At 39.5% G+C, this 18,668-nt stretch overlaps 1 protein-coding gene across 1 annotated transcript in view; it reads left to right on the forward strand.

The window, feature by feature from the left end:
* Positions 1-18,668, forward strand: part of LOC110288822 (signal-regulatory protein beta-2-like) — a 134,900-nt gene that overhangs the window by 102,056 nt on the left and 14,176 nt on the right. The window contains exon 3 of the mRNA XM_085836074.1: positions 15,942-16,298. Coding sequence (XP_085692200.1) covers positions 15,942-16,298 — 357 coding nt within the window. The remainder of the gene's footprint in view (positions 1-15,941; positions 16,299-18,668) is intronic.

Genomic DNA, 18,668 nt, shown 5'->3' on the forward strand with positions numbered 1-18,668 from the left:
TCCTTTTGGAGGCACTCAGAGGTATGAGTTTTCCTCTAAGAAATGCTTTCATTGTGTCCCATAAGTTTAGGTTGTTGTGGCTTCATTTTCATTGAACTCTAAAAAGTCCTTAATTTCTTCCTTTATTCCTTCCTTGACCAATGTATCATTGAGAAGAGTGTTGTTCAGTTTCCACGTGAAGGTTGGCTTTCTATTATTTATTTTGTTATTGAAGATCAGCCTTAGTCCATGGTGATCTGATAGGATGCATGGGACAATTTCAATATTTTTGTATCTGTTGAGGCCTGTTTTGTGACCAATTATATGGTCAATTTTGGAGAAGGTACCATGAGGTGCTGAAAAGAAGGTATATCCTTTTGTTTTAGGATAGAATGTTCTGTAGATATCTGCCAGATCCATTTGATTCATAATTTCTCTTAGTTTCACTGTGTCCCTGTTTAGTTTCTGTTTCCATGATCTGTCCATTGGTGAAAGTGATGTGTTGAAGTCTCCCACTATTATTGTATGAGGTGCAATGTGTGCTTTGAGATTTACTAAAGTTTCTTTAATGAATGTGGCTGCCTTTGTATTTGGAGCATAGATATTCAGGATTGATAGTTCCTCTTGGTAGATTTTACCTTTGATGAGTATGAAGTGTCCCTCTCTGTCTTTTTTAATGACTTTGGGTTGGAAGTCAATCTTATCAGATATTAGAATGGCTACTCCAGCTTGTTTCTTCATACCATTTTCTTGGAAAATTGTTTTCCAGCCTTTCATTCTGAGGTAGTGTCTATCTTTTTCTCTGAGATGAGTTTCCTGTAAGTAGCAAAATGTTGGGTCTTGTTTGTGTAGCCAGTTTGTTAGTCTATGTCTTTTTATCGGGGAGTTGAGTCCATTGATATTAAGAGATATTAAGGAAAAGTAATTATTGTTTCCTGTTATTTTTGTTGTTAAAGTTGGCATTCTGTTCTTGTGGCTGTCTTCTTTTAGGTTTGTTGAGGGATTACCTTCTTGTTGTTTCTAGGGCATGGTTCCTGTCCTTGTATTGGTTTTTTTCTGTTATTATCCTTTGAAGGGCTGGATTCGTGGAGAGATAATGTGTGAATTTGGTTTTGTCGTGGAATACTTTGGTTTCTCCATCTATGTTAATTGAGAGTTTGGCTGGGTATAGTAGCCTGGGCTGGAGTTTGTGTTCTTTTAGTGTCTGTGTAACATCCGTCCAGGATCTTCTGGCTTTCATAGTCTCTGGTGAAAAATCTGGTGTAATTCTGATAGGCTTGCCTTTATATGTTACTTGGCCTTTTTCTCTTACTGCTTTTAGTATGCTGTCTTTATTTAGAGCATTAGTTGTTCTGATTATTATGTGTCGGGAGGTATTTCTTTTCTGGTCCAGTCTATTTGGAGTTCTGTAGGCTTCTTGTATGTTCATGGGCATCTCTTTCTTTAGATTTGGGAAGATTTCTTCTATAATTTTGTTGAAGATGTTTGCTGGTCCTTTGAGTTGAAAATCTTCATTCTCATCCACTCCTATTATCCGTAGGTTTGGTCTTCTCATTGTGTCCTGTATTTCTTGGATGTTTTGAGTTAGGATCTTTTTGCATTTTACATTTTCCTTGATTGTTGTGCTGATGTTCTCTATGGAATCTTCTGCACCTGAGATTCTCTCTTCTATCTCTTGTATTCTGTTGCTGATGCTCGTATCTGTGGTTCCAGATTTCTTTCCTAGGGTTTCTATCTCCAGTGTTGCCTCATTTTGGGTTTTCTTTATTGTGTCTACTTCCCTTTTTAGGTCTAGTATGGTTTTGTTCATTTCCATCATCTGTTTGGATGTGTTTTCCTGTTTTTCTATAAGGACTTCTACCTGTTTGATTATGTTATCCTGTTTTTCTTTAAGGATTTGTAACTCTTTAGCAGTGTTCTCCTGCAATTCTTTAAGGGATTTTTGTGCTTCCTCTTTACTGTCTTCTACCTGTTTACCAGTGTTCCTTTGTATTTCTTTTTTTTTTGATTTTTAATATTTTTATTACATATTTTCCTCAATTACATTTCCAATGCTATCCCAAAAGTCCCCCATAGCGCCCCCCACTTCCCTACCCACCCATTCCCATTCTTTTGGCCCTGGCATTCCCCTATATTGGGGCATATAAAGTTTGCAAGTCCAATGGGCCTCTCTTTCCATTGATGGCCGAGTAGGCCATCTTTCGATACATATGCAGCTAGAGACAAGAGCTCCGGGGTTCTGGTTAGTACATCATGTTGTTCCAACAATAGGGTTGCAGATCCCTTTAGCTCCTTGGGTACTTTCTCTAGCTTCTCCATTGGGAGCCCTGTGATACATCCAATAGCTGACTGTGAACATCCACTCCTGTGTTTGCTAGGCCCCGGCATCGTCTCACAAGAGACAGCTATATTTGGGTCCTTTCAGCAAAATCTTGCTAGTGTATGCAATGGTGTCAGCGTTTAGAAGCTGATTATGGGATGGATCCCTGGATACGGCAGTCTCTAAATGGTCCATCCTTTCATCACAGCTACGAACTTTGTCTCTGTAACTCCTTCCCTGGGTGTTTTGTTCCCAATTCTAAGAAGGTGCACATGTCCACACTTTGGTCTTCATTCCTCTTGAGTTTCATGCGTTTAGCAAATCGTATCTTATATCTTGGGTATCCTAAGTTTTGGGCTAATATCCACTTATCAGTGAATACATATTGTGTGAGTTCTTTTGTGATTGTGTTATTTCACTCAAGATGATGCCCTCCAGGTCCATCCATTTGGCTAGGAATTTCATAAATTCATTCTTTTTAATAGCTGAGTAGTACTCCATTGTGTAAATGTACCATAATTTCTGTATCCATTCCTCTGCTGAGGGACATCTGGGTTCTTTCCAGCTTCTAGCTATTAGAAATAGGGCTGCTATGAACATAGTGGAGCATGTGTCCTTCTTACCCGTTGGGACATCTTCTGGATATATGCCCAGGAGAGGTATTGCTGGATCCTCCGGTAGTACTATGTCCAATTTTCTGAGGAACCGCCAGACTGATTTCCAGAGTGGTTGTACAAGCTTTCAATCCCACCAACAATGGAGGAGTGTTCCTCTTTTTCCACATCCTCGCCAGCATCTGCTGTCACCTGAATTTTTGATCTTAGCCATTCTGACTGGTGTGAGGTGGAATCTCAGGGTTGTTTTGATTTGCATTTCCCTGATGATTAAGGATGTTGAACATTTTTTCAGGTGTTTCTCTGCCATTCGGTATTCCTCAGGTGAGAATTCTTTGTTCAGTTCTGAGCCCCATTTTTTAATGGGGTTATTTGACTTTCTGGAGTCCACCTTCTTGAGTTCTTTATATATATTGGATATTAGTCCCTTATCTGATTTAGGGTAGGTGAAGATCCTTTCCCAATCTGTTGGTGGTTTTTTTGTCTTATTGATGGTGTCTTTAGCCTTGCAGAAGCTTTGTAGTTTCATGAGGTCCCACTTGTCAATTCTCGATCTTACAGAACAAGCCATTACTGTTCTATTCAGGAATTTTTCCCCTGTGCCTATATCTTCAAGGCTTTTCCCCACTTTCTCCTCTATAAGTTTCAGTGTCTCTGGTTTTATGTGAAGTTCCTTGATCCACTTAGACTTGACCTTAGTACAAGGAGATAGGAATGGATCGATTCACATTCTTCTACATGTTAACAACCAGTTGTGCCAGCACCATTTGTTGAAAATGCTGTCTTTCTTCCACTGGATGTTTTTAGCTCCCTTGTCGAAGATCAAGTGACCATAGGTGTGTGGGTTCATTTCTGGGTCTTCAATTCTATTCCATTGGTCTATTTGTCTGTCACTATACCAGTACCATGCAGTTTTTATCACAATTGCTCTGTAGTAGAGCTTTAGGTCCGGCATGGTGATTCCACCAGAGGTTCTTTTATCCTTGAGAAGAGTTTTTGCTATCCTAGGTTTTTTGTTATTCCAGATGAATTTGCAGATTGCACTTTCTAATTCGTTGAAGAATTGAGTTGGAATTTTGATGGGGATTGCATTGAATCTGTAGATTGCTTTTGGCAAGATAGCCATTTTTACAATGTTGATCCTGCCAATCCATGAGCATGGGAGATCTTTCCATCTTCTGAGATCTTCTATAATTTCTTTCTTCAGAGACTTGAAGTTTTTATTATACAGATCTTTCACTTCCTTAGTTAGAGTCACACCAAGATATTTTATGTTATTTGTGACTATTGAGAAGGGTGTTGTTTCCCTAATTTCTTTCTCAGCCTGTTTATTCTTTGTGTAGAGAAAGGCCATTGATTTGTTTGAGTTAATTTTATATCCAGCTACTTCACCGAAGCTGTTTATCAGGCTTAGGAGTTCTCTGGTGGAATTTTTAGGGTCACTTATATATACTATCATATCATCTGCAAAATGTGATATTTTGACTTCATCTTTTCCAATTTGTATCCCTTTGATCTCCTTTTGTTTTTTTTTTAATTTTTAATATTTTAATTACATATTTTCCTCAATTACATTTCCAATGCTATCCCAAAAGTCCCCCATAGCGCCCCCCACTTCCCTACCCACCCATTCCCATTCTTTTGGCCCTGGCATTCCCCTATATTGGGGCATATAAAGTTTGCAAGTCCAATGGGCCTCTCTTTCCAGTGATGGCCGAATAGGCCATCTTTCGATACATATGGAGCTAGAGACAAGAGCTCCGGGGTTCTGGTTAGTACATCATGTTGTTCCAACAATAGGGTTGCAGATCCCTTTAGCTCCTTGGGTACTTTCTCTAGCTTCTCCATTGGGAGCCCTGTGATACATCCAATAGCTGACTGTGAACATCCACTCCTGTGTTTGCTAGGCCCCGGCATCGTCTCACAAGAGACAGCTATATTTGGGTCCTTTCAGCAAAATCTTGCTAGTGTATGCAATGGTGTCAGCGTTTAGAAGCTGATTATGGGATGGATCCCTGGATACGGCAGTCTCTAAATGGTCCACCCTTTCATCACAGCTACGAACTTTGTCTCTGTAACTCCTTCCCTGGGTGTTTTGTTCCCAATTCTAAGAAGGTGCACAGTGTCCACACTTTGGTCTTCATTCTTCTTGAGTTTCATGCGTTTATCATATTGTATCTTATATCTTGGGTATCCTAAGTTTTGGGCTAATATCCACTTATCAATGAATACATATTGTGTGAGTTCTTTTGTGATTGTGTTACTTCACTCAAGATGATGCCCTCCAGGTCCATCCATTTGGCTAGGAATTTCATAAATTCATTCTTTTTAATAGCTGAGTAGTACTCCATTGTGTAAATGTACCATAATTTCTGTATCCATTCCTCTGTTGAGGGACATCTGGGTTCTTTCCAGCTTCTGGCTATTATAAATAGGGCTGCTATGAACATAGTGGAGCATGTGTCCTTTTTACCAGTTGGGACATCTTCTGGATATATGCCCAGGAGAGGTATTGCTGGATCCTCCGGTAGTACTATGTCCAATTTTCTGAGGAACCGCCAGACTGATTTCCAGAGTGGTTGTACAAGCTTGCAATCCCACCAACAATGGAGGAGTGTTCCTCTTTTTCCACATCCTCGCCAGCATCTGCTGTCACCTGAATTTTTGATCTTAGCCATTCTGACTGGTGTGAGGTGGAATCTCAGGGTTGTTTTGATTTGCATTTCCCTGATGATTAAGGATGTTGAACATTTTTTCAGGTGTTTCTCTGCCATTCGGTATTCCTCAGGTGAGAATTCTTTGTTCAGTTCTGAGCCCCATTTTTTAATGGGGTTATTTGACTTTCTGGAGTCCACCTTCTTGAGTTCTTTATATATATTGGATATTAGTCCCTTATCTGATTTAGGGTAGGTGAAGATCCTTTCCCAATCTGTTGGTGTTTTTTTTGTCTTATTGATGGTGTCTTTAGCCTTGCAGAAGCTTTGTAGTTTCATGAGGTCCCACTTGTCAATTCTCGATCTTACAGCACAAGCCATTACTGTTCTATTCAGGAATTTTTCCCCTGTGCCCATATCTTCAAGGCTTTTCCCCACTTTCTCCTCTATAAGTTTCAGTGTCTCTGGTTTTATGTGAAGTTCCTTGATCCACTTAGACTTGACCTTAGTACAAGGAGATAGGAATGGATCGATTCACATTCTTCTACATGTTAACAACCAGTTGTGCCAGCACCATTTGTTGAAAATGCTGTCTTTCTTCCACTGGATGTTTTTAGCTCCCTTGTCGAAGATCAAGTGACCATAGGTGTGTGGGTTCATTTCTGGGTCTTCAATTCTATTCCATTGGTCTATTTGTCTGTCACTATACCAGTACCATGCAGTTTTTATCACAATTGCTCTGTAGTAGAGCTTTAGGTCCGGCATGGTGATTCCACCAGAGGTTCTTTTATCCTTGAGAAGAGTTTTTGCTATCCTAGGTTTTTTGTTATTCCAGATGAATTTGCAGATTGCACTTTCTAATTCGTTGAAGAATTGAGTTGGAATTTTGATGGGGATTGCATTGAATCTGTAGATTGCTTTTGGCAAGATAGCCATTTTTACAATGTTGATCCTGCCAATCCATGAGCATGGGAGATCTTTCCATCTTCTGAGATCTTCTATAATTTCTTTCTTCAGAGACTTGAAGTTTTTATTATACAGATCTTTCACTTCCTTAGTTAGAGTCACACCAAGATATTTTATGTTATTTGTGACTATTGAGAAGGGTGTTGTTTCCCTAATTTCTTTCTCAGCCTGTTTATTCTTTGTGTAGAGAAAGGCCATTGATTTGTTTGAGTTAATTTTATATCCAGCTACTTCACCGAAGCTGTTTATCAGGCTTAGGAGTTCTCTGGTGGAATTTTTAGGGTCACTTATATATACTATCATATCATCTGCAAAATGTGATATTTTGACTTCATCTTTTCCAATTTGTATCCCTTTGATCTCCTTTTGTTTTTTTTTTTAAATTTTTAATATTTTAATTACATATTTTCCTCAATTACATTTCCAATGCTATCCCAAAAGTCCCCCATAGCGCCCCCCACTTCCCTACCCACCCATTCCCATTCTTTTGGCCCTGGCATTCCCCTATATTGGGGCATATAAAGTTTGCAAGTCCAATGGGCCTCTCTTTCCAGTGATGGCCGAATAGGCCATCTTTCGATACATATGGAGCTAGAGACAAGAGCTCCGGGGTTCTGGTTAGTACATCATGTTGTTCCAACAATAGGGTTGCAGATCCCTTTAGCTCCTTGGGTACTTTCTCTAGCTTCTCCATTGGGAGCCCTGTGATACATCCAATAGCTGACTGTGAACATCCACTCCTGTGTTTGCTAGGCCCCGGCATCGTCTCACAAGAGACAGCTATATTTGGGTCCTTTCAGCAAAATCTTGCTAGTGTATGCAATGGTGTCAGCGTTTAGAAGCTGATTATGGGATGGATCCCTGGATACGGCAGTCTCTAAATGGTCCACCCTTTCATCACAGCTATGAACTTTGTCTCTGTAACTCCTTCCCTGGGTGTTTTGTTCCCAATTCTAAGAAGGTGCACAGTGTCCACACTTTGGTCTTCATTCTTCTTGAGTTTCATGCGTTTATCATATTGTATCTTATATCTTGGGTATCCTAAGTTTTGGGCTAATATCCACTTATCAATGAATACATATTGTGTGAGTTCTTTTGTGATTGTGTTACTTCACTCAAGATGATGCCCTCCAGGTCCATCCATTTGGCTAGGAATTTCATAAATTCATTCTTTTTAATAGCTGAGTAGTACTCCATTGTGTAAATGTACCATAATTTCTGTATCCATTCCTCTGTTGAGGGACATCTGGGTTCTTTCCAGCTTCTGGCTATTATAAATAGGGCTGCTATGAACATAGTGGAGCATGTGTCCTTTTTACCGGTTGGGACATCTTCTGGATATATGCCCAGGAGAGGTATTGCTGGATCCTCCGGTAGTACTATGTCCAATTTTCTGAGGAACCGCCAGACTGATTTCCAGAGTGGTTGTACAAGCTTGCAATCCCACCAACAATGGAGGAGTGTTCCTCTTTTTCCACATCCTCGCCAGCATCTGCTGTCACCTGAATTTTTGATCTTAGCCATTCTGACTGGTGTGAGGTGGAATCTCAGGGTTGTTTTGATTTGCATTTCCCTGATGATTAAGGATGTTGAACATTTTTTCAGGTGTTTCTCTGCCATTCGGTATTCCTCAGGTGAGAATTCTTTGTTCAGTTCTGAGCCCCATTTTTTAATGGGGTTATTTGACTTTCTGGAGTCCACCTTCTTGAGTTCTTTATATATATTGGATATTAGTCCCTTATCTGATTTAGGGTAGGTGAAGATCCTTTCCCAATCTGTTGGTGGTTTTTTTGTCTTATTGATGGTGTCTTTAGCCTTGCAGAAGCTTTGTAGTTTCATGAGGTCCCACTTGTCAATTCTCGATCTTACAGCACAAGCCATTACTGTTCTATTCAGGAATTTTTCCCCTGTGCCCATATCTTCAAGGCTTTTCCCCACTTTCTCCTCTATAAGTTTCAGTGTCTCTGGTTTTATGTGAAGTTCCATGATCCACTTAGACTTGACCTTAGTACAAGGAGATAGGAATGGATCGATTCACATTCTTCTACATGTTAACAACCAGTTGTGTCAGCACCATTTGTTGAAAATGCTGTCTTTCTTCCACTGGATGTTTTTAGCTCCCTTGTCGAAGATCAAGTGACCATAGGTGTGTGGGTTCATTTCGGGGTCTTCAATTCTATTCCATTGGTCTATTTGTCTGTCACTATACCAGTACCATGCAGTTTTTATCACAATTGCTCTGTAGTAGAGCTTTAGGTCCGGCATGGTGATTCCACCAGAGGTTCTTTTATCCTTGAGAAGAGTTTTTGCTATCCTAGGATTTTGTTATTCCAGATGAATTTGCAGATTGCACTTTCTAATTCGTTGAAGAATTGAGTTGGAATTTTGATGGGGATTGCATTGAATCTGTAGATTGCTTTTGGCAAGATAGCCATTTTTACAATGTTGATCCTGCCAATCCATGAGCATGGGAGATCTTTCCATCTTCTGAGATCTTCTATAATTTCTTTCTTCAGAGACTTGAAGTTTTTATTATACAGATCTTTCACTTCCTTAGTTAGAGTCACGCCAAGATATTTTATGTTATTTGTGACTATTGAGAAGGGTGTTGTTTCCCTAATTTCTTTCTCAGCCTGTTTATTCTTTGTGTAGAGAAAGGCCATTGATTTGTTTGAGTTAATTTTATATCCAGCTACTTCACCGAAGCTGTTTATCAGGCTTAGGAGTTCTCTGGTGGAATTTTTAGGGTCACTTATATATACTATCATATCATCTGCAAAAAGTGATATTTTGACTTCATCTTTTCCAATTTGTATCCCTTTGATCTCCTTTTGTTTTTTTTTAATTTTTAATATTTTAATTACATATTTTCCTCAATTACATTTCCAATGCTATCCCAAATGTCCCCCATACCGCCCCCCACTTCCCTACCCACCCATTCCCATTCTTTTGGCCCTGGCATTCCCCTATATTGGGGCATATAAAGTTTGCAAGTCCAATGGGCCTCTCTTTCCAGTGATGGCCGAATAGGCCATCTTTCGATACATATGGAGCTAGAGACAAGAGCTCCGGGGTTCTGGTTAGTACATCATGTTGTTCCAACAATAGGGTTGCAGATCCCTTTAGCTCCTTGGGTACTTTCTCTAGCTTCTCCATTGGGAGCCCTGTGATACATCCAATAGCTGACTGTGAACATCCACTCCTGTGTTTGCTAGGCCCCGGCATCGTCTCACAAGAGACAGCTATATTTGGGTCCTTTCAGCAAAATCTTGCTAGTGTATGCAATGGTGTCAGCGTTTAGAAGCTGATTATGGGATGGATCCCTGGATACGGCAGTCTCTAAATGGTCCATCCTTTCATCACAGCTACGAACTTTGTCTCTGTAACTCCTTCCCTGGGTGTTTTGTTCCCAATTCTAAGAAGGTGCACAGTGTCCACACTTTGGTCTTCATTCTTCTTGAGTTTCATGCGTTTATCATATTGTATCTTATATCTTGGGTGTCCTAAGTTTTGGGCTAATATCCACTTATCAATGAATACATATTGTGTGAGTTCTTTTGTGATTGTGTTACTTCACTCAAGATGATGCCCTCCAGGTCCATCCATTTGGCTAGGAATTTCATAAATTCATTCTTTTTAATACCTGAGTAGTACTCCATTGTGTAAATGTACCATAATTTCTGTATCCATTCCTCTGTTGAGGGACATCTGGGTTCTTTCCAGCTTCTGGCTATTATAAATAGGGCTGCTATGAACATAGTGGAGCATGTGTCCTTTTTACCAGTTGGGACATCTTCTGGATATATGCCCAGGAGAGGTATTGCTGGATCCTCCGGTAGTACTATGTCCAATTTTCTGAGGAACCGCCAGACTGATTTCCAGAGTGGTTGTACAAGCTTGCAATCCCACCAACAATGGAGGAGTGTTCCTCTTTCTCCACATCCTCGCCAGCATCTGCTGTCACCTGAATTTTTGATCTTAGCCATTCTGACTGGTGTGAGGTGGAATCTCAGGGTTGTTTTGATTTGCATTTCCCTGATGATTAAGGATGTTGAACATTTTTTCAGGTGTTTCTCTGCCATTCGGTATTTCTCAGGTGAGAATTCTTTGTTCAGTTATAAGCCCCATTTTTTAATGGGGTTATTTGACTTTCTGGAGTCCACCTTCTTGAGTTCTTTATATATATTGGATATTAGTCCCTTATCTGATTTAGGATAGGTGAAGATCCTTTCCCAATCTGTTGGTGTTTTTTTTTTGTCTTATTGATGGTGTCTTTAGCCTTGCAGAAGCTTTGTAGTTTCATGAGGTCCCACTTGTCAATTCTCGATCTTACAGCACAAGCCATTACTGTTCTATTCAGGAATTTTTCCCCTGTGCCCATATCTTCAAGGCTTTTCCCCACTTTCTCCTCTATAAGTTTCAGTGTCTCTGGTTTTATGTGAAGTTCCTTGATCCACTTAGACTTGACCTTAGTACAAGGAGATAGGAATGGATCGATTCACATTCTTCTACATGTTAACAACCAGTTGTGCCACCACCATTTGTTGAAAATGCTGTCTTTCTTCCACTGGATGTTTTTAGCTCCCTTGTCGAAGATCAAGTGACCATAGGTGTGTGGGTTCATTTCTGGGTCTTCAATTCTATTCCATTGGTCTATTTGTCTGTCACTATACCAGTACCATGCAGTTTTTATCACAATTGCTCTGTAGTAGAGCTTTAGGTCCGGCATGGTGATTCCACCAGAGGTTCTTTTATCCTTGAGAAGAGTTTTTGCTATCCTAGGTTTTTTGTTATTCCAGATGAATTTGCAGATTGCACTTTCTAATTCGTTGAAGAATTGAGTTGGAATTTTGATGGGGATTGCATTGAATCTGTAGATTGCTTTTGGCAAGATAGCCATTTTTACAATGTTGATCCTGCCAATCCATGAGCATGGGAGATCTTTCCATCTTCTGAGATCTTCTATAATATCTTTCTTCAGAGACTTGAAATTTTTATTATACAGATCTTTCACTTCCTTAGTTAGAGTCACGCCAAGATATTTTATATTATTTGTGACTATTGAGAAGGGTGTTGTTTCCCTAATTTCTTTCTCAGCCTGTTTATTCTTTGTGTAGAGAAAGGCCATTGATTTGTTTGAGTTAATTTTATATCCAGCTACTTCACCGAAGCTGTTTATCAGGCTTAGGAGTTCTCTGGTGGAATTTTTAGGGTCACTTATATATACTACCATATCATCTGCTAAAATGATATTTTGACTTCATTTTTTCCAATTTGTATCCCTTTGATCTCCTTTTGTTGTCGAATTGCTCTGGCTAGGACTTCAAGTACAATGTTGAATAGGTATGGAGAAAGTGGTCAGCCTTGTCTAGTCCCTGATTTTAGAGGGATTGCTTCAAGCTTCTCACCATTTACTTTGATGTTGGCTACTGGTTTGCTGTAGATTGCTTTTATCATGTTTAGGTATGGGCCTTGAATTCCTGATCTTTCCAAGACTTTTATCATGAATGGGTGTTGGATCTTGTCAAATGCTTTTTCCGCATCTAACGAGATGACCATGTGGTTTTTGTGTTTGAGTTTGTTTATATACTGGATTACGTTGATGGATTTCCGTATATTGAACCATCCCTTCATCCCTGGGATGAAACCTACTTGGTCAGGATGGATGATTGTTTTGATGTGTTCTTGGATTCGGTTAGCAAGAACTTTATTGAGGATTTTTGCATCAATATTCATAAGGGATATTGGTCTGAAGTTTTCTATCTTTGTTGGGTCTTTTTGTGGTTTAGGTATCAGAGTAATTGTGGCTTCATAGAATGAGTTGGGTAGAGTACCTTCTGTTTCTATTTTGTGGAATAGTTTGTGAAGAACTGGGATTAGATCTTCTTTGAAGGTCTGATAGAACTCTGCACTAAACCCATCTGGTCCTGGGCTTTTTTTAGTTGGGAGACTATTAATGACTGCTTCTATTTCTTTGGGGGATATAGGGCTGTTTAGATCATTAACCTGATCTTGATTCAACTTTGGTACCTGGTATCTGTCTAGGAACTTCTCCATTTCATCAAGGTTCTCCAGTTTTGTTGAGTATAGCCTTTGGTAGAAGGATCTGATGGTGTTTTGGATATCTTCAGGATCTGTTGTTATGTCTCCTTTTTCATTTCTGATATTGTTAATTAGGATGCTTTCCCTGTGCCCTCTAGTGAGTCTGGCTAAGGGTTTATCTATCTTGTTGATTTTCTCAAAGAACCAGCTCCTTGATTGGTTGATTCTTTGAATAGTTTTTCTTGTTTCCACTTGGTTGATTTCACCCCTGAGTTTGATTATTTCCTGCCGTCTACTCCTCTTGGGTGAATTTGCTTCCTTTTGTTCTAGTGCTTTTAGGTGTGTTGTCAAGCTGCTAAAGTGTGCTCTCTCTAGTTTCCTTTTGGAGGCACTCAGAGCTATGAGTTTTCCTCTTAGAAATGCTTTCATTGCGTCCCATAGGTTTGGGTATGTTGTGGCTTCATTTTCATTGAACTCTAAAAAGTCCTTAATTTCTTTCTTTATTTCTTCCTTGATCAAGGTATCATTGAGAAGAGTGTTGTTCAGTTTCCACGTGAAGGTTGGCTTTCTATTATTTATTTTGTTATTGAAGATCAGCCTTAGTCCATGGTGATCTGATAGGATGCATGGGACAATTTCAATATTTTTGTATCTGTTGAGGCCTGTTTCGTGACCAATTATGTGGTCAATTTTGGAGAAGGTACCATGAGGTGCTGAGATGAAGGTATATCCTTTTGTTTTAGGATAGAATGTTCTGTAGATATCTGCCAGATCCATTTGATTCATAATTTCTCTTAATTTCTCTGTGTCCCTGTTTAGTTTCTATTTCCATGATCTGTCCATTGGTGAAAGTGGTGTGTTGAAGTCTCCCACTATTATTGTATGAGGTCAATGTGTGCTTTGAGATTTACTAAAGTTTCTTTAATGAATGTGGCTGCCTTTGTATTTGGAGCATAGATATTCAGGATTGATAGTTCCTCTTGGAGTATTTTACCTTTGATGAGTATGAAGTGTCCCTCCCTGTCTTTTTTAATGACTTTGGGTTGGAAGTCAATCTTATCAGATATTAGAATGGCTACTCCAGCTTGTTTCTTCATGCCATTTGCTTGGAAAATTGTTTTCCAGCCTTTCATTCTGAGGTAGTGTCTATCCTTTTCTCTGAGATGAGTTTCCTGTAAGCAGCAAAATATTGGGTCTTGTATTGGTTTTTTTCTGTTATTATCCTTTGAAGGGCTGGATTCGTGGAGAGATAATATGTGAATTTGGTTTTGTCGTGGAATACTTTGGTTTCTCCATCTATGTTAATTGAGAGTTTGGCTGGGTATAGTAGCCTGGGCTGGAATTTGTGTTCTTTTAGTGTCTGTATAACATCTGTCCAGGATCTTCTGGCTTTCATAGTCTCTGGTGAAAAATCTGGTGTAATTCTGATAGGCTTGCCTTTATATGTTACTTGGCCTTTTTCTCTTACTGCTTTTAGTATTCTATCTTTATTTAGAGCATTTGTTGTTCTGATTATTATGTGTCAGGAGGTATTTCTTTTCTGGTCCAGTCTATTTGGAGTTCTGTAGGCTGGGGTAGCTGGAGTGCAGAGTTGCCTGACACCCGCCAGCTACCCACGACCCCCGCCTCAGGATTTTGGGACTGCTGGTGAGTGGAACACAGCTTCTGAGAGATTAGGAGGGTTAATACAGCAGGTATGGCTCTTAACTTTCCTGGATATCATGCATGGCCTTCACCTGAGTAATGGGTAACTACATGAATAGCAGGAGTGTGGGGCTATACAGTGGTGTGAAAGTGTGGGTGTGTGTTGATGCCAGGAGCCAGACCATCGTGGAATGGTGTGAAGTGGGACACATCATTGGACTTAGAGGTAGCACTGAAGAATGATTATTCTATGGCCTTCTCTCTCTCTAACTATACTTGATTGTTGATTATAACTTCTAAGAAGTGCAAAAACTTTTCTTGCTTATTCTGTGTTTAAAATCATTGGCTTAGGCAATTAATACCTGTTGTCTAGCAGTGGGGAATTGAGTGAAAATTTTATTGCTATTGCTCTATACTGTGTCCATTGGCCAGAAGCCTCTCTGGTGAGGCTTCTTAACTCTGTGAGCCAGAGAGGAAGGAAAGGAAATGAATTAAAATGCTTTATATTGACAAATGTGTAAATCTATCTATCTATCTATCTATCTATCTATCTATCTATCTATCTATCTATCTCTTATCTATCTATTAATATACCCAAACTCAGGCTGGGTCCAATTGTCACAATCAACTCCACAAGCATTCACACATGCTTACATGCATTCATATCACACACAAATATATATAGACAAAATACATACACATTTTGATGGAAGGATGGATGGATGGATGGATAGATGGATCTATGGATGGATTGTTCTGAACTCCTCAAGGCAAACCGTCCATCAACACATGTAAGCAAGGGCAAGTGGTGGTCAAGGTTTTAGAAGTTTCAGTCATTTCGTTCTGAAAGAAGGGCATAGAAGTGTTCAGATTGAAGATGGGGATCTCACCTGTTCTGGCTTGTGTGAGCAGCAGATCTTTGTCCAAATAGGGGAAGGTACATGGAAAGGGGGAAGGGCAGTGTGTACAGGAATGCATCAGTGGCTTGCGTATTAGCTTCCAAACCAATGGATTAGGAAGTCCAGACCATAGGTAGGCCTTTTGTGAATGGCATGACCTGCACCTGAGTAGTGGATGTTCACCTGAGTAGTGGAATAGGGGTTGGGAATAAAGTGGGTTGGGAGGTGTAGATTTATCTTGGGTGTGATAACCTCGTGTCGTTGGGCTCTAAATCAAGAAAGTGTGAATAGAAGGGTTCAGATGGAAGATGAGGCTCTAACATGTTCTAGCTGGAAGTTTTATTTCTTAATTAGGATGCATATTATTAGGACATATCTATGACATGATCACTCTACCTGATACAGCAAACACCATAATAAGGATCTTTTAATCAAATGTATACTTCACTATACTTCATCACTTGTATTCATATCTCTTTGGTGTAAAAGAGTCACACAATCACACCCATCACCATTATAACAAAGTTTCTCTAGGCTACATTCACAGAAAATAAAACAGAAGCCGATACTGATGAAGCATGATAATTCCAAAAAAATTAGGGCTGCAATCAGAATTCTGCCAAGTTTGAAGTATCTATGTTATTCAATTTCTTTGTCTGTACTATATTCTTGTATTGAAATGTCCAACCAGGAACTATGTTCAGGAACATGCTGAGCTCTAGTGAGTAACATGTTTTGTTTTCATTTTTATTTTTGTTTTATCACAAAATTGAGGAGCTTGTGGCTTTCCATCAGGATGAGCACTAACTGTTGTTTTCTGTAGGAGCAGCTAATAAAGAGTTGAAGGTGATCCAGCTTGAGAAATCAGTTTCTGTTGGTGCTGGAGGGTCGGCTACTCTGAACTGCACAGTGACATCCCTACTCCCAGTGGGGCCCATCAGGTGGTACCGAGGTGTAGGACAGAGTAGAATGTTGATATATTCTTACACAGGAGAACACTTCCACAGAATAACAAATGCTTCAGATAGTACAAAGAGAAACAACCTGGACTTTTCTATCCGCATCAGTGATGTCACTTTTGCTGATGCTGGTACCTACTACTGTGTGAAGTTCCAGAAAGGATCATCAGAGCCTGACACTGAGCTTCAGTCTGGAGGCGGCACTGAGTTGATAGTCCTTGGTAAGTACTACATTTTTTTTTTCATTCAGCTAGGGATACTATATTTCAGATTGCAGGCCATGAATATTTCATTTGTATTTATTTTGGGCTACTAAATTTGTAGATAGTGGTTGCTGCTTAGCAGCTACATCCCCCTTGGTCATAAACAAAAAAATGTCCTCTCTGTAGGAGGGCTGTGGCATTTTAAAGTAAATAAGTTTATAAAGATTTTACCGTTTCTCCACTTGGGTGTGGTGTAGCAAATCTCCTCATAACCCTTCAGTGAAGAGAGGCAAGGAGAATGTGTTCACCTTGAATTCATACAAGGAATTCATAACAAGGACACAGAAGTTCTAGGAGATGCAAAGTATAGCAAACCACAATCTGCAAGTGACTGAGGTAAGATGCAGTCCATAGTTTCAAGTGATCCTAGCTTCATGTGCCATGTCATTTGTTATAAGGATGTTCTTCATCATGATGTTGGCAGACAGAGGAGCAACAAACAGTAATTGCCATATGCCATATCTGTTATGTTTTCTTCTCCATAAGCATGTTCTATAAAAGTGTGGTCACATTTTCCCTTAGAGAAGACCCTGAGGTTCATAGAAGGACCAGATGTGAAAAGGTCATGAAGAGGAAAGTGTTGACTACAACCTCTGCCTCATGAAGTAACACAGTACACATGCTTTTCTTCCTACATAACTTATTCTCTGAGCAGCAACCAGAGAAAAGAGCTGCCAATTGTTTTCAGTATTGAAAATGCAATGATGAAATAAATCAGGATATACAGAAATCCAGGTCCCCTGGAGCAAAGGCCTCTTTCTGAGCAGAGCTGCCTGGAGCAGGGATCTAGCAGAAAATGCCTCAAATTGGAGTCTTAGGGTAGAAATAGTGCAATGTCACTGGGATGGCTTTAGTGGAGAACAGCAGCTTTCTTTTGATAAATGAATGTGAAGTCACAGAAAATAACCTCTGAAACAGTAAGGAATAAAAGACAGTTTTTGTTTCAGCCTCAGTGTCTTCATCTGTAATGTGGAGATGATGACAGATCTCTCAGAGGAAAACAACTGTATGTCAACCAATTCAACAGCATGCCAAAGCACACATGGTATATAATGGTCATTAAATCTTGGGCAACTCATTTAATCTGACTCTTAGTTTTCCTTCTGTAGAATGGGATACCTGTGCCCATTTTGAGATAGATATGATTTCCCAGAAAAACATTGAGTGTCTGGCATCAGGAGATCATAGTGTGAGAAATCTTCCTCTCTATACAATGCTCATTGAGATAGCAATTTTTACAATGTTGATCCTGCCAATCCATGAGCATGGGAGATCTTTCCTTCTTCTGAGATCTTCTTTAATTTCTTTCTTCAGAGACTTGAAGTTCTTATCACACAGATCTTTCACTTCCTTAGTTAGAGTCAAGCCAAGATATTTTATTTTATTTGTGAGTATTGAGAAGGGTGTTGTTTTCCTAATTTCTTTCTCAGCCTGTTTATTCCTTGTGTAGAGAAAGGCCATTGATTTGTTTGAGTTAATTTTATATCCTACTTCACCGAAGCTGTTTATCAGGTTAAGGTGTTCTCTGGTGGAATGTTTAGGGTCACTTATATATACTATCATATCATCTGCAAAAAGTGATATTTCAACTTCATCTTTTACAATTTGTATCCCTGTGATCTCCTTTTGTTGTCGAAATGCTCTGGCTAGGACTTCAAGTACTATGTTGAATAGGTAGGGAGAAAGTGGGCAGCCTTGTCTAGTCCCTGATTTTAGTGGGATTGCTTCAAGCTTCTCACCATTTACTTTGATGTTGGCTACTGGTTTGCTGTAAATTGCTTTTATCATGTTTAGGTATGGGCCTTGAATTCCTGATCTTTCCAAGACTTTTATCATGAATGGGTGTTGGATTTTGTCAAATGCTTCTCAGCATCTAATGAGATGATCATGTGGTTTTTGTCTTTGAGTTTGTTTATATACTGGATTACATTGATGGATTTCCATATATTGAACTATCCCTGCATCCCTGGGATGAAACCTACTTGGTCAGGATGGATGATTGTTTATTTATCTTATTGATTTTCTCAAAGAACCAACTCCTTGCTTAGTTACTTCTTTGAATAGTTCTCCTTGTTTCCATTTGGTTGATTTCGCCCCTGAGTTTGATTATTTTCCTGCCGTCTACTCCTCTTGGGTGAATTTTCTTCCTTTTTTCTAGAGCTTTTAGATGTGTTGTCAAGCTGCTAGTGTGTACTCTCTCCAGTTTCTTTTTGGAGGCACTCAGAGCTATGAGTTTCCTTCTTAGAAATGCTTTCATCATGTCCCATAGGTTTGGGTATGTTGTGCCTTCATTTTCATTAAACTCTAAGAAGTCTTTAATTTCTTTCT

Source organism: Mus caroli, unplaced genomic scaffold (genome assembly GCF_978045245.1).
Source record: "Mus caroli unplaced genomic scaffold, Mus_caroli_1 scaffold_3, whole genome shotgun sequence".
Classification (NCBI taxonomy): Eukaryota; Metazoa; Chordata; class Mammalia; order Rodentia; family Muridae; genus Mus; species Mus caroli.